The following is a 16,210-nucleotide window of genomic DNA, read 5'->3' as shown; positions in this document are numbered from 1 at the left end:
TCCGTTTAGTTGTCGTCAGTGAAAAAAGGTAGTCTTAGTTTTAGTCGACGAAATCAACACTGCTGCTGTGCTCCTGTTTTCTCCCACTGACTCACCTGCCAGTTAGGAGCCCCCACCGGGAGGACGTAGAGGGCACCTTCGTCCGTCCGTCCCCCCCCCCCCCCCCCCCCCCAACACTCTCACACAGCATTCTGGACCAATTAGGACGAATCGATAGGGAATTGCAGGAGTCAAGTCCCGATGAGATGAAAGTGTGGATTAATGTGCCAAGCTGCCATTCATTGGTCGGGAGCAGTGAGTGGGTAGAGTCTGTCTGAACGGCTCAGCAGAGGCCGTATGATTTGACACCTGTCTGTCAGACGTTTCTTCAGAAGAAAAGTTTTTATGTCAGATGGCTTATGGCGAAGCATGCATTTACATTCATTCACACACGGACAGCGGAGGAAATGTCTTTCTCGAGTCGTGACCCATAGAAATTGGTCCATGGTGAAACTTTGCGCTGTGGCACCCCAGGGTGCCACGGCGCCCACTTTGAGAAAGCGGGATCAGAGTATAACCCATTCTGACCTGAGATCAGATTCATACGAGGTTTCCACTGGACACACACTGGTCTGATGAACCCATTCTGACCTGAGATCAGATTCTAAAAATGTCAGTCGTTCTTCGATTTTTCAAAAAATAGCAGACCTACAAGCTTGTATCGCGCCACTCGGTGGCGCGATATGAGCTTGTAGATCTGCTATTTTTAAATAGCTAAAGCATAACATGATGCCGACACCAAAATGGGTGCCCGGTCAGAATGGGATAAATGAGGCTCAGCTGTACGTGCTCAGCCTTCTCATCTCGTCCAATGAGATGCAAATGTGATTGTAATCGAATCCCCCTGTGATTGGATAGATTACGGAAGGTGTTGTGAGTGACAGCTGGCTTTCTGAGTCCCGACCTGTCAGTCACGGCTAATCCAATGGGAGGGGAGGTAGGAGCTTGTGAACGGTGCACCTGAGCCACTGGGATTTGAACCGCCGCTGAACCAAAGGGGTTTTAACCTGAGCCTTTTAGATGCGGTAATGCAGTGGGAGGCTCAGCTTTACTTGGGAACAAAACATTGTTTTGTCTGCGTGCAAAGATTTCACACATGTGAGTCGTGACACACAAACAGGATTCTAACGGGAGTCCATTGTGTTTTTTAAAATGACCCCTCTTCTCTTCTCTTCTCTTCTCTTCTCTTCTCTTCTCTTCTCTTCTCTTCTCTTCTCTTCTCTTCTCTTCTCTTCTCTTCTCTTCTCTTCTCTTCCCTTCTCTTTCTCTTTCTCTTTCTCCTTCTCCTTCTCCTTCTCCTTCTCCTTCTCCTTCTCCTTCTCCTTCTCCTTCTCCTTCTCCTTCTCCTTCTCCTTCTCCTTCTCCTTCTCCTTCTCCTTCTCCTTCTCCTTCTCCTTCTCCTTCTCCTTCTCCTTCTCCTTCTCCTTCTCCTTCTCCTTCTCCTTCTCCTTCTCCTTCTCCTTCTCCTTCTCCTTCTCCTTCTCCTTCTCCTTCTCCTTCTCCTTCTCCTTCTCCTTCTCCTTCTCCTTCTCCTTCTCCTTCTCCTTCTCCTTCTCCTTCTCCTTCTCCTCCTCCTCCTCCTCCTCCTCCTCCTCCTCCTCCTCCTCCTCCTCCCCAATCTCATATGTATATTCCACTTCATAGTGTAAAGGAGGGCACCATGGTGTCAGTGCAGTGGGACTGGCTCTTATCTCTGCTGCTCCTAGAAGCTGCTTTCCTTAATCACATGGAGAGAGAGAGACCCTGCAGAGGAGGAGGAGGGGTGGGGTGGGTCGGCAGAGGATGAAGATGAGAGAGATGGAGAATTGGGTGTGTGGGGGGGGGGTCTCTCCTCAGCTCTCTGAAGTCATGTTTCAGGGTTGAATGTAGAATGCAGCGTACCTGAATTAATTACTGTTCTATACCCTCTTTTTACTATTGTTACTGTACTGTTTTAATTTACAGTGTTTACCGTATACTACTGTTACTGTACTGTTTACTGTAACAGTAATGAACCCATTAGTGTTCTATACCTGCCTTTCACTATTGTTACTGTACTTTATTTAAAATGTTTTATTCATTTGAATTCTCCTTTTGTCCTCAAAAGTAGTGGAAATACACAAGTTGTGTTTTGACTATGTTTGAGCTTGTAGATATGCACCTTTTACTACTTTATAAAAAAACATATATAATAATAATAATGGAGTTGCAAGGTTTCCACTCGACAGTGAATACATAATAGTTATTAATATGTGACCAGATTTGACTGAGAGACTGCCATCGCAGGAGAAAAACTATTTTTTTCTCTCAAAATGAGTTAATAGCACAGGCAGACTCTTCACATACTAGAGCATGTCTGAAATAAGTGTCAGAGGTGAAATCAACATGTATGAAATAAATGCTTAAACATGTAGCTATAGGTGTAATGTTAGAGTCCACAGAAGTGAACCTTTCAAGCCTGTTTTCTCAACTCGCTGTTTTCTGCGAGACATTACTCTATAAGCCATATCTCCAAAACTGGTGGGTCAAACACTGAACAACCAATACGTCAATTTGAAGCTATGATTCCCTGCTTTCACATGACATGGAAAAAATCCAATGGCAGTCTCTCAGTCAATTGTGGTCACATATTATGTATACTAGAACACTGGCCTACTTGGAGCGCGTATATCTACGCGTCCGAGCATAGACATGGTAACGCCCCGCCTGCCTCTGATTGGCCGAGCATAGACATGGTAACGCCCCGCCTGCCTCTGATTGGCCTACCGACACTGCCCGTCTAGCCCCCTTGGTCTCACCACACTGTCCTCCGAGACGCGAGGTTACTCCGTGGTGGGAAACGATACAGTATACAAGAGACCTTTTTTTACAGTACAATAATGTTTCAAGTTTACACTACAAAAATAAAAGTTACTGTTACAAGCTCTCATTCTCTTGTATTATATCCTTCTATTAGTTCTTTATTTCCCACCAAGGAGTAACCTCGCATCAGACTATCCAGCATAACGCTATCCACCTCGGAGGAAACTCCATGTATGGAGTTCTGTGTCAGACGTGCCCAAATATGGAGTTGTTGTAAGGTCAGAACAGGCCAGCTCCATATACAGTATGGACGCTGCAGGGCAGGGGCCCGGTCCGGAGCCCTGGCAGAGGCCCTATTGGGGCGGTTCTGGACAACCGCGGGTCCGACCGACTCGACACCGACTCGGCACTGCACCCCCTGTGGGGGTGTGGAACACGCATGTCGAATCTGAAGCCGGTGGGGCGAACGGTTCTCGAATTACCTGCATTACACACACACACACACACACACACACACACACACACACACATGTGACATGCATGCATGCATGCATACAGACAGACAGAGACTTGGTGCATTTATAGATAGATATATACCGTAGGCCTATATTACTGTTGTGATTGTAAATTGTATAATATTCTTTCTCTCTCTCTCTCTCTCTCTCTCTCTCTCTCTCTCTCTCTCTCTTTCTCCCTCCCCAGCTGGGGGGGTCCTTCCTCCTGGGGGTGGGGGTGTGGGTGCTGGTGGACCCCACGGACATCAGGGGCGTGGTCATGGTGACGGGCCACCCACTGCTCTCCATGGGGGTGTACATCGTCCTGGGGCTGGGAGGGATGCTCTTCCTCCTGGGCTTCCTGGGCTGCTGCGGAGCCATCCGAGAGAACAAGTGTCTGCTCCTCTTTGTGAGTCCTTCCTGTCTGTCTGTCTGTCTGTCTGTCTGTCTGTCTGTCTGTCTGTTCGTTCCATCTGCCTAGTTTTAAACGTCTGGAATAATATCCTATAGACTCCTGGACGGTGGACGTTACAAATATGTAACATTGCAGTACTCGCGAGGCTCACTCCGTTACTGACTGGAGCTCAGCACCAAACCCCGACACACAAACACTGTTCGGGGGAAATGCCATGCTGGCAAGAGCCACACCCCCGGGGGTCATGCTGCAAACCCAGGCACAAACTCTGTTCAAGAGGTCTGGCGTGAGAATAATCGCACCAAAACAATTAATAAATCAGGGTCTGTGTCCCACTGTGAACGCCTTTTTGAGTCTCTGCCATGTATTTCTACAGCAGCTGAAAGAGAGATGAAGCAGGGAACCCCCCCCACCCTCCCCCGGCTTGGTACTTAGTCTTACTCTTTTTTCCCCCCCTGTACACCAAGCCTCTTTGCCGATCTAATACGCGTTGAGAGCTTGTAGATTGGTTATGTCTGGCTAACCCCAAGGAAAGGGATGCTAGGGTTCAAGTGGTTAATGTAAAATTAAAAAAATAAAGTCCCTATCACACAAATATTTGGTGCCCCTGCAGTATCTGTGCCGAGCCCCTGTTGAAGACCCCTGTTCTATGGTAAAGATCCACTGCATGGTGCGCTCTTCTTCCCAGCACCCGAGCATCGCGCTCCGCTTTTGAAAAAAAAGATATTCATGGTGCTTCGTCCTGGTGCTAGAAGGCTTTATCACCTTTAGTTGCAGTTGTTTAGTCCTCATAAAAGCTGTCCAGTGGTCTAATTTGCTTATTGCCATCGCTCAAAAATCCATTTTCTTTGTATATATCCTCTCTTCATAATGTCAACAGTATGTGTATAGCTTCACATTTTACTCCATAGTAACAGCGTTGCTGTGTTACAGCCGTAAAGCGTGAACTCTTGTCTATCTGGAGACTTTGCGAGCTCCATGCACTAGTACTGTTGACATTATGAAGTCTTGTGTTTTCTAATGATGGGTGATAATCAGTGATTTATGGACTTGCACACTTCAGCTTCTCTCTCTCATGTACAGTAGTTGTTTATGCTCATGTTCTCTCTTGTATAGTTTGTTTTTCATGTTGTTCTCTCTCTTTTGTAGTTTGTACAGTATGTTCATCTTGGTCTCTCTCTCTTGTAGTTCTTTATGCTCATCCTGTTCATCTTCCTGGCTGAACTCGCCGCGGCAATCCTCGCCTTCCTCTTCCGGGAACACGTAAGTCTGACCACACCCCCTCTGACCCAGCTTGACCAATCGGCTCCTCGTGACCACATAAATAAAGGGGAGTGTTGTTGTATGTGGAAAAAACAGTTGACAAGAGATACTAATCTTAACTGTCATTGGCTGGCTGCATTCTCAAATCAAAATGTCTAACAATGTAATCTGTGATTGGTTGACAGATGACTAGGGATTATTTTAATCTGATATGCGATTGGTTGATAACAACCTGGGAGAATTCTAATCTTAACGTGTGATTGACTGACATCTGACCAGGGAGTATTCTAATCTAATCTGTGATTGGTTGACAGCTGACCAGGGAGTAGTCCAATCTAATGTGTGAAAAAGAGAAAAAAGAGGAACTAACCAGGTGCTCAATGGAGATAGCAGAATGTGATAATGGTGATAAAAAGGTGCTCAAAAACGGGATCAAGGCACACAATGTTAAAAAATGAGGAACGCCTTTATTAAATTAAAAAGGCAACTGCCAACATGTTTCGACCTAACAGGTCTTCATCAATTCTTGTCCCGATGAAGACCTGTTAGGTCGAAACATGTTGGCAGTTGCCTTTTTAAAAAGGCAACTGCCAACATGTTTCGACCCAACAGGTCTTCATCAATTCTTGCCCCGATGAAGACCTGTTTTTCTTTTTAACATTGTGTGCCCCGATCCTTCTCTCTTTTTTTTCTCTCTCTTTTTATCTAATCTAATGTGTGATTGGTTGACAGCTGACCAGGCAGTACTTCACCAAGGAGCTGAAGAGACATTATCAAGGATACAACGAATCTGACGTGTTTACATCCACCTGGAACGCTGTCATGACAACCGTAAGATGTTCTATAGATCTACACACACACACACAGTCACTCACACACACACACACACACACACACACACACGCAAAATAGTGAAATATTGTAGCTATTATTTATCCTCTCTATCTCTCCTCTTTCCTCTCCTCTCCTCAGTTTGACTGCTGTGGAGTCAACAGTCCTGAGGACTTTAAGGACAGTCTCTTCAGACACCTCAACCAGAACGAGCTCCTCCCCGCGGCCTGCTGTCACCGTGCCAACGGAGAGCTGGCCAACCAGTGCTTATCAGGAAATATGATGTTCAAGGTAAGGTGTAACCCCCCCCCCCCCTGCCATAATGAGTGCAGCAGACAGTAAGGTGACGGTTGGGTGACACTCTCAGTTTGACGTGCGGGGGGACTCTGGCTGACTCCATGGCTGATTAGTGCATCTCCACGTCCAGCTGTCTCGTGTGTGTGTGTGTGTGTGTGTGTGTGTGTGTGTGTGTGTGTGTGTGTGTGTGTGTGTGTGTGTGTGTGTGTGTGTGTGTGTGTGTGTGTGTGTGTGTGTGTGTGTGTGTGTGTGTGTGTGTGTGTGTGTGTGTGTGTGTGTGTTACACCTGGCATTTCTATTCAGCCTTCTTAAACAACTGTCTGTCTGTCCTCAATAAAATATAACTGTGAGGACCGACTGTCTTCCCAGCATACGGTGCTTTAGATAGATTGTGCATTACATTCACCCATTCATACACACATTCATGCACCCATGACCATGCAAGGCACCAACCTGCTGCCATCATCGGGAGCAATTAAGGTTTCAGCATCTTGCTCAAGGACACTTCGACACGGGAGAGCCTGGGTTTGAACTGGGAACCCAGGCCTTTCCAATACGGCCACTCTACCCCTGAGCCACCGCCACCCCACAATGTCTGAATGAAATCGTCTTAATATAGACACACTACTACTATAGCAGCATCTGGACGTGTATGCTTCTCTATGAAGGGCTAGCATGGGACCAATACCATTCGGTCGGAGCTTTATGTCATCTGGTGGCCGGAACCGAGGACTGGAACCTAGTTAAATGTTGTTGTTTTTTTGTGGCTTTCGCCTTTATTTTATTTTTTATTTTTTTATGGAGGGACAGACAGTAGGCTGACAGGAAATGGGGAGAGAGATGGGGGGGGGGGGTGACATGCAGTAAAGGCCGTCAGGATCGGGAGTCGAACCCGCGGCACACTGCCAGACTGGATTACCATCCACGGTGCCTGGACCGCTGAGCCATTTCCCAGGCCTGGAACCTAGTTTAAAATTGGTTTAAAATGTATACAATCATTTTGTTTCTTACTACTCGTAGTGTGACCACCAGCGAGAATAAACAAATTGATTTGCATTATGTGGGGGCAACTAAAACTGCAACGCCAACTGGAAGACACCAGCGGAACCACAATGTTGTTGTTTGTTTGTTTGTCTAAACCGGATCACATGGCTGTAGCAGGCTTTCCTCCGCAGTGGAAAGTCTGGTGAAGCGAGGGTTAAATGAAGGGCAGAACAGACCAGTTCCACCTGACCTGGGGAAAGATGTCTTCACAGTTGGTTCTATTGTGTGCATAAAAACATACACGCCCTCTTTTTGTTTTGTGGTCGTTTCTGACATTCCTTTTTTTCTGTAGTGATTGTGGTGTTATTGTAGGAACCTGTTTTCTTTTTCCCCCCCTCTATCTATGTTATTATCTTGTGTTGCCCTGTTTTATTGTTAAAACAGCCCAAAGGACATATATATACTGTATGTATACACAGACAGACAGACAGACAGACAGACAGACAGATAAAATAATTAAATATTGTTCCCACAGGGTTGCTACTCTGCGGTGGTGGATTACTTTGAGCTCTACATCTACGTGGCCGGAGCTCTGGCCATCGTGGTGCTGACTATAGAGGTGCGTATAAGCCCATCCACATGTTCTACAGATCTACTGCATCTAATGGGGGTACATTAACGTGTCAAAAATGCATATTTTAACTCAAAACATTGCGTTGTTGGAACCTATTGAGGTACGCAAACCCATCCAAATGGTTTGTTAGATCTACGTCTATGATAGAGGTATGTGAACATGTTAAAACATGTCTACTTCTTATCTCATCATCAAGTAGCATGAGTGTAAGTAAGGGGGTTGCGCTTTTGGTAGAACAATGTCTCCATCTAGTGGTGAGACTTGGTGTTACAGAACACTTTTCGCTTACACTTTTGTTTAGACATGGGTGAAAGTGTAAGAAAATAGTGAATAATATCTTTGGTTGAACCATTTTCCATTGAACCCAAATTATTTGCCGGGGTCCCCAGATGATTAGCATAATGTGCAACTTTGTTTTCTCAGTAAACAGTAAACCAATCAACATACAGTATAAGTGCATACAGCGTATCTGCACATTTCTAAAGTTACAATTGAATGGCTTTTAAGACCTTTTTAAGACCTTTTTAAGACCAAATTGTCAAATATTACCTAAAAAAGATGATCAGATTCAGATCGGGAGAAAAAATCGGCATATCCCTATAGTATCAATATTATATCCATGTCATGATATTAGACTGGACATTTGACTGTGATTTTGGATATTGTACTATTGTGATATGGCATAAGTGTTCAATGAAAGTCGCATCTGGAAAAATCCGAATTGGAAAATTGGAACGGGAGCAAAAGAAACGCGATCAGGACATACCAAATTCCTACAATTCCATGTACAGTACATGTACAGTACATGTCGGGGTAGTTCAAAGTTTATTAGCGGGGGTCTGAAAGGCTTGGGAACCCTTGCTTTAGACTGCTAAAAGATGGAATGTATTACACTTTTTACATCAATACTGTAGCGTCCTCTGTGATAAACTTATCATATCGTCTTTGTCGGGTGGAAACCTCATATGTCCGAAAATGTTACTTTCCAGGATTCAAAATTAAAAAAATATCAAAAGTGGCAGATCTACAAGCTCAGAATGTGTTGCTTTTACTTGCTTTTGTGTGATGCTGTGCAGGGACGGATTAACCCCTTGAGGGCCCTTGGGCCGGTAATTGTTGCAGGGCCCCCATAGGGCGACATTTTTGTGGGGGTTTTTTTCTGTGTTTTTAATCTTTTTGACCTAAATTTAACAATCAATGGCCAATGAAGGGCCCCAGGAGCCCTTTTCAGGTCGTCAAACCCAGTACTGTGCAGTCCAATTTCCCTGAAGGGCCCCTGAGAGCCAAGGCCAGGGACCCTTGGCCATGGCCCCACTGGCCCAATGGCTAATTTGTCCCTGATGCTGTGTGATCAAGTAGGGCATTAAAAACAGTTAAAATACGGAGATAAGAGGTTTCTGCCACACAGTGACGATAAGGATAAATCGGATTCTATTATGTTTGATACATTCATGGTTTCTCTCCACAGCTGTTCAATAATAACACATTCATGGTCTCTCTCTCCACAGCTGTTCGCCATGGTCTTCGCCATGTGTTTGTTCAGAGGCATCCAGTAGGAGGCGATTTGGACTTTTCTTTTCTTTACTTTTTTTAAGGGAATTCAGGAGCAAAAAAACAGAAGAAGAAAACACTTGTAAATTACTTGCTCTCTTTTTATATCAGCTGAACGGTGAAAAATCAATACGAAAAAAACAATACAAACTGTACTTCACAGCTGGACTTCTGAAGTGCAAAGACAAAAAAAACATCAACACACACTTTGAGTTGAACGTGTTTTTAAAAACATAAACATGCACTTTGAAGTTGAACGTGTTTTTAAAAACATAAACACGCACTTTGAAGTTGAACGTGTTTTTAAAAACATAAACTTTGAGTTGAACGTGTGCATTGCTTCTCGACAAGAACTGATCTACGAGCTATCGTTTTTTTTTTATTCGTATGTTTTAATTTAGCATGTTTTGTTTTTAGTTTCCAGGTGAGCTTGTAGATCACATATTGTTGGCAAGCTATGCCTGCCGTGCTACATTAGTGAGTGTAAATTAGGAATAATGAGTTGATGTAAAATGAAAAAAATTGTGCCAAATGGAGTGAGAGTTACAAAATGTAACTACAATTCTATGATTGTCTCCACTCCAGCCAGACAACTTATTCCCTCATAGTGTGTTACTACACCCCCTGCTGCATAGCGTCTGTAACTACACCTCCTGAAAGTCCAGAATGGACAGACGCTGTCATCTGTTCACCATTTTAATTCAAGATGATATATTTCAAAATATATCTTGGAATTTCCATTTATGCTAAGCATCTAGCTACGAATATAGGCTTTGACTAATTTGGGACAAGCTTAGCCGACTGCAAAGACTAAGCGGAAACGGGGAGAGATGAGACGAGCGAGCCATTTCTTAGCATTTTCAGTGCTATTAAATGGCCATGTATAACGACTGTAACATAAAACATGTAATGACTGCATGACGGACGCATTTTGAACTGTTTGAATCAACAGTTTGGCTCCAGAGACTAAGGGAATGTGTCCACCAAGAGGTTTATTTTTTTTTCTTACATGCTTGCTGAGAGCTGAAATGTTTTCAGACGAGCGCCTTGGCGTTTTCAGACGAGCGCCATGGCGTTTTCAGACGAGCGCCATGGCGTTTTCAGACGAGCGCCATGGCGTTTTCAGACGAGCGCCATGGCGTTTTCAGACGAGCGCCTTGGCGTTTTCAGACGAGCGCCATGGCGTTTTCAGACGAGCGCCTTGGCGTTTTCAGCCGGGAAAGAAAACAATAACTCCCCGCTGGACACGGACCCTGCATGGAGTAGTTATGAACGTAACGATGGTTCTATGAATTCTTTGTGATCGCTAGAGACAGTGGATGTTTGTTTGGTCGGGTGCTGGTTCGGAACCTGGGGTCCAAATAGATCCTTAAAAAGGCTCTGTAAATTAAACACTGAGGATTTTTTCAGTGTAGATTGGGGTCTCGGAGTCGAGAAGAAACTTCATCAAAAGGGGGTACTGAAGGTCAAACTGAGGGTCCTTGAAAAAACATCACTGATCTAATAAACAACAATCTCTGGTAGTCGGAAAGAATTAAACGTGGAAGCAGATCAAAGCTGGACCAGGTGAGGTCTAAACCGGACGTTTTATTTTTAGACCAGGTGTAAATGGTGTAAATTAAAGCCGCATTCACACTGGCAGCTACAAACTTAATACAAAGCTAGAAAGTGCAGCCTATCTGTCACTGTTGAAGTCTTGATCAAAGCGCTTGTTGGTAGTCAAGCATGCGTCAGACCAGCGAGAGAAATATAAAGGAAGATATCAAGCCCGGGGTTGAAAAGAACAACAGAACTGACTTGTGTGATGGTGAGTCGAATGGGTTAAACGAACACTTGGTGGTTTAGTAGCAGCAGTTGAAGCCAGCTCAACTTGGATTGTAGCTTTGTGTCTTCATGTCGCTGGCTTCCATTGAAGATGAATGGTAGCCTGTAGCTTTGTAGCTGGCAGTGTGAACGCAACATAAAGCGTGTGAATGGGACCAGGTGTAGAGGGTATAAAAGGGTGGCAGCATGAGGACCGCCTGACGCCTGGACAGAAGGCACTGCACTGACTTTTGGATGAAGAATATTTATACTGAAAAAATGATTTATTGCGTCATCATGCATAGAATATAATGAAACAAACGTTTTATTATATTATTATGAATGTAACGTAATAAAACTTAAATGTATTATTGCTTTGAACTGTATGAAAAAAAAGTGTTTTTTTTTGTGAAACTTTGGCTGTCCCCCCCGTCCCCGTCCCCGTCCCTTACTGACATCAAACCCCGCCCACCTTTCTTTAATGCTGTATTATAAACGCTGTGTGTGTGTGTGTGTGTGTGTGTGTGTGTGTGTGTGTGTGTGTGTGTGTGTGTGTGTGTGTGTGTGTGTGTGTGTGTGTGTGTGTGTGTGTGTGTGTGTGTGTGTGTGTGTGTGTGTGTGTGTGTGTTGTACATAACATTCTAGTGTGAAGCGCGCGTGTGTATGTCTGAAATTGAATTTCCTTTTTTCTATTGCTGTGGTTTATTGTGGTTCATCCGTCATGTAAACAACATGTGACTGTGGTTGTTAGCAGGTGGAATGTTTGTGTTTGACTTTGTAGTAGATTATTGAAAAGTTAAAGGACATAAAATGGCATTAAATCTAAATACATATTCTCTTGTCTTTTTTTCCCCCCACATTGTTCTGGATATAGTGGTGCTAGCCACTCCATTATGCAACATTGTGTGTCTGTCTGTATGGTAACAAGAAGACTAGCCAAAAAGAATACAAACAGCCAATAGCATATTACAAAGTTATCCCCCTCAATGGTGACAATTCCGGGAGGAAAAACGGGCAAGCACCGGGTCGAGTCTTCCGGTATTCGTCTGTATGTATGTGTGTCTGTCTGTCCGACCGGGCAGCTGAAACACCTCGCTAATACCACGGGATGACACTGTTGAGCAGTGTCACACACACACACACAGGCCAGGAAGGAGTACAGTACAGTATGGAGTACTACAGTACAGTCAGGAGTAAAACAGTACAGTACAGAGTAGTACAGTCAGTACAGTAAGGAGTAGCACAGTACAGTACAGTACAGACTAGTACAGTACAATACGGAACAGCACGGCACAGTACATTGCAGTACAAGTACAGTACGAGTACAGCACCAGTCAGTTCAGACGGGTCTGATGTTTTCCCCTCCCGTCCGAGGCTACCCCTGCTGTTCATGCGGAGAAGCCTGGCCGTCGGTGTGGACGTCCCCCTGCCCCGTCCACGTTCCCTGATGGGTGGTCTGATCTCCTGAAAGGGACTAGAGACACTGGGTGTACTCTACTGTGTTGGGAGGGTTGTACAAGTTTAACTGTTTTGCAATATAATAACGTTAATATAATAATGTATTTCTTCAGGCCGGGGAACTGAAATGGTAAGCATTCATTCGTTATTTTATTCATGAACACGGCCTTGAGTCGGTGGGATATATACAGCACAAAAGCCTCTGCCCAGGCTCTGGACAGGACCCACATTTTCCAATCAATCACACCTGATCACCCCTAGATCTCCATATATGGAGCTGGCCTAGCTGTTCGGACATCACAATGCTGTTCTGACATCTGCATAGAGTCCATAGTTGGGCATGCCTGACAAATAAATCCATAACATGGGCATAAAAGGGACACGGACATAATAACTGGGTGGGACATTCTTTTCCAACTTGGATCCAAGTAGGCCATGCACTGTTGGTAGAATCACAAATATCAACCTAAACTCCATATTTGGTGAATATTCTAGATCTCCAAGATCTCCATATATCCTAATCTACTGATTTGTTTGTGCCTGATGTCATGGCGACCTATTGAGGTTAGACACACTCCATGTATGGTCATAGTGACATGAGTGTGATGTCATGGTCCGACTCGCGCATTCCTAACCCTAACTGCCCGTGAAGCCACATAGTCTGTTTTAACCAATCAGAATGTCTGTAAGTAAGGTTGCTACTTGAATAAACATCTTTCAGTATTGGAGCACTTTTATATCGATGTCAAGACGTAGAATTGTCGCGTTCGAAGGTAGATAGACGGTTAGCGCCAAGAAACAATGTGGCCGATAGGCAGATTATCAGTGTGTATATTGCAAACGGTCTATCGGTTTTCAGTCGGAGTCCTTTGCAGATCCGGATGCACAGGTGCTGCGTGTAAACAATGGAGTCCACCCACTGGATTCGACACGGGTCTGAAGACCTACAACAGCCTCACTAAGCAGAAAGAACCACTCATACTGGCACGGGAAGGAGTGGCTACCTGGTACAGCTGTGGACCAACTGTTTATGACCACGCACATCTCGGTCATGCGAGCTCTTATGTCAGATTTGACATCCTGCAGAGGATATTGTCCAGGCTGTTTGGAATCACTGTGGTCCATGCCATGGCCATCACTGATATAGATGATAAGATCATCAAACGAAGTTCTGAGGAAAATATATCGCCAACAACCCTTGCGTGGATGTATGAGGAGGAGTTCAAAAAGGATATGTTGTCATTAAACGTGCTTCCCCCTGCAGTGTACCTGAGAGTCACTGAGAAGGTTCCTCAGATCGTGGCGTTTATTGAGCGCATCATCGACAATGGACATGCCTATGTCGTTAAAAATGGGGATGTGTATTTTGACATCCAGTCCATTGGAGATCGCTACGGTACATTTGTGAGTGCCATTGAACCACAGCGGGAGCCAGGTGACACAGATAAACCAAGTGACACAGATAAACGTGACGTGCGGGACTTTGCTCTGTGGAAGAGCTCCAAACCACAGGAACCCTACTGGGAGTCTCCCTGGGGCAAAGGACGACCCGGCTGGCACATTGAATGCTCCACCGTCGCTAGTTCTGTGTTTGGGAGCCAGCTGGACATCCATTCAGGAGGCATCGACCTGGCCTTCCCCCACCATGAGAACGAGATCGCCCAGAGCGAGGCCTACCATCAGTGTGGGCAGTGGGGGAATTACTTCCTGCACGCCGGACACCTGCATTTAAAAGGCAGTGCTGAGAAAATGTCAAAATCCTTAAAGAACTATATTACTATAAGGGATTTCCTTGAGTCCTATACTGCCAATGAATTCCGGATGTTTTGCCTCATGAGAAAGTACAGATCAGCCATAGACTACAGCGATGCCAGCATGAATGAGGCACAATGCTCCCTGGAGACCGTGGTCAACTTCATCCACAGTGCCCAGGCCTACATGAGGGCTGAGTTTCCGTGTCCGCCGATACAAGAGGAACTTATGTGGGAAAGGTTGGCCGCAACCAAAACGAGTGTTCTAGCAGCCTTGGCAGATGATTTCGATACGCCGAGTGCCATTAATGCCGTCATGAATCTGGTTCACCACGGCAACTTCCAACTTCGACCCGTTACGAAGCTTGAGGGGCCGCCGGTGCGAAGAAGCCCGGCTGTGTTTGGGGCCATTATGTCCTACGTCCAGGAACTCTTTGAGCAGCTCGGAATGGATCTGCGGAACAGAAAGGAGGGCAGCATCGTGGATTCCTCCGGGACCACCCTGAACAACGCCGTGGAGCAGCTAGCCCGTTTCCGGGGCCACGTGCGAGCCTTCGCCCTGACCCCCCAGGAGGTCAGTTCTACTGGAAGCACCGGACCCCAAGCCTTGCACCCAGATAGGATTCCTCTTCTTAAAGCATGTGATACGCTGAGGAAGGACCTGGCACCTCTGGGCATTATTATACAGGACCGAGGAGGACCCAACTCTACTTGGGAAATATCACAGACAACAAGACAGCAGACCACCACAGAGAAAATCACAAGGTAGTCCTTTTTTCCCCCATCTAGGATTTTACTTGTTATTATGGATCCCACCACCGCTGTTCCTCAGATTCTGTGGGAGTTGCATCAGCCCCTCGAATAATGTCTCCCAGTGTGACGTGTCCTGCTTTGAAGGCAGGCCACCATAGATTCTATAGCAGCAACCTAAAATGTCTATTTTATAAAAACGAAACTAATATAGGCCTACAATGAATTGCACGTGCGCAATATCTTTATATCTGATATGAATGCATATATAGGCCTAGACGGGTCAATTTTATCACCATAGTTAGGGATGTCACAATCACTATTTTGCTCCCGATCCGATTCCGATCATTTGATTTTGAATATATCTGCCAATACCGATTTTTTTCACAAATTTGACACCAAAAGTGTTAGCAGGTTACTAACACAATGCAAGGATTAAATCAGCCCCTTGGAAATGCAGGTTCCACACAGATTCCAGACTAATATCTACGGGACGGCATGCAGTGATATTAGTCATGCCAGGCTAGCAACAGAGAGCCAAAACGGCTGCAGATGAGCTAAGGCAGGGGTAGGCAACAGGCGGCCCATGGGGCCATCAGTATCAACATATCGGCTATTATACAGTGTAGTTTGATTCCTGCTGTGGTTGCAGGGGGTGTGTTTTCTCCTCCGCATCATCAGTGCTCATAGGTGTGGTTGGCAAAGGGCCTTTCTATAGTTTGCAGGTTCTACCCTAGGGTGTGTTGTGTACCCTCCACAAAAAAAACATGCAGTAATCCTAAATCTCTACTGCCTCCCCCTGGCCAGCCGGGGGCGCCTGATGGAGGGGAAAGGAACTGGTCGGAATAACGTGTTCACGTGCTACTTCTACGGCCATCCAACACGAATGACAATGAATGAATGGATTCAATCTCATTCAAGCCGCCAGTGGTATAGGAATGAGATGATGAGGATGATGTGCGTCTAATATGAATATTCTTGCTAAGGGTCTCTACAATGATTCAGTACCCAGTTGTAATCGGTGTTGTTTTTGGCAGCAAATTTTGATTTTAGTTTTAGTCATATAGTCTTTTGAATAGTTTTCATTTAGTTTTAGTCACATTTTAGTCACCTGGAATGTGTTAGTGTTAGTCTAGTTTTAGTCGACTAAATGTCATGA

At 45.1% G+C, this 16,210-nt stretch overlaps 2 protein-coding genes across 2 annotated transcripts in view; both read left to right on the top strand.

Annotated features, from left to right (window-relative positions):
• The window catches only part of LOC310858139 (tetraspanin-18B-like), a 79,543-nt gene extending 69,997 nt beyond the window's left edge, over window positions 1-9,546 (top strand). Inside the window, exons 4-9 of the mRNA XM_083764219.1 lie at window positions 3,523-3,723; window positions 4,918-4,992; window positions 5,725-5,823; window positions 5,965-6,114; window positions 7,640-7,723; window positions 9,247-9,546. Of these exons, the coding sequence (XP_083620345.1) occupies window positions 3,523-3,723; window positions 4,918-4,992; window positions 5,725-5,823; window positions 5,965-6,114; window positions 7,640-7,723; window positions 9,247-9,294 (657 nt within the window). The 3' untranslated portion in view covers window positions 9,295-9,546. The remainder of the gene's footprint in view (window positions 1-3,522; window positions 3,724-4,917; window positions 4,993-5,724; window positions 5,824-5,964; window positions 6,115-7,639; window positions 7,724-9,246) is intronic.
• Window positions 9,547-11,014: 1,468 nt separating this feature from the next.
• On the top strand, window positions 11,015-15,070 carry LOC310857992 (putative cysteine--tRNA ligase, mitochondrial; the record flags this gene model as incomplete). The annotated part of the gene is made up of 2 exons (XM_083764036.1): window positions 11,015-11,096; window positions 13,410-15,070. 2 exons carry the CDS (start codon window positions 11,015-11,017, stop codon window positions 15,068-15,070), a joined length of 1,743 nt encoding a protein of 580 aa, XP_083620162.1.
• Between the last annotated feature and the right edge of the window lie 1,140 nt (window positions 15,071-16,210).

Source organism: Protomyctophum parallelum (genome assembly GCF_964188405.1).
Source record: "Protomyctophum parallelum genome assembly, chromosome: 4".
In the NCBI taxonomy this organism is placed as follows: Eukaryota; Metazoa; Chordata; class Actinopteri; order Myctophiformes; family Myctophidae; genus Protomyctophum; species Protomyctophum parallelum.
Note: the sequence above shows the minus strand (reverse complement) of the source record. Positions and strands in the feature narration are given on the sequence as shown.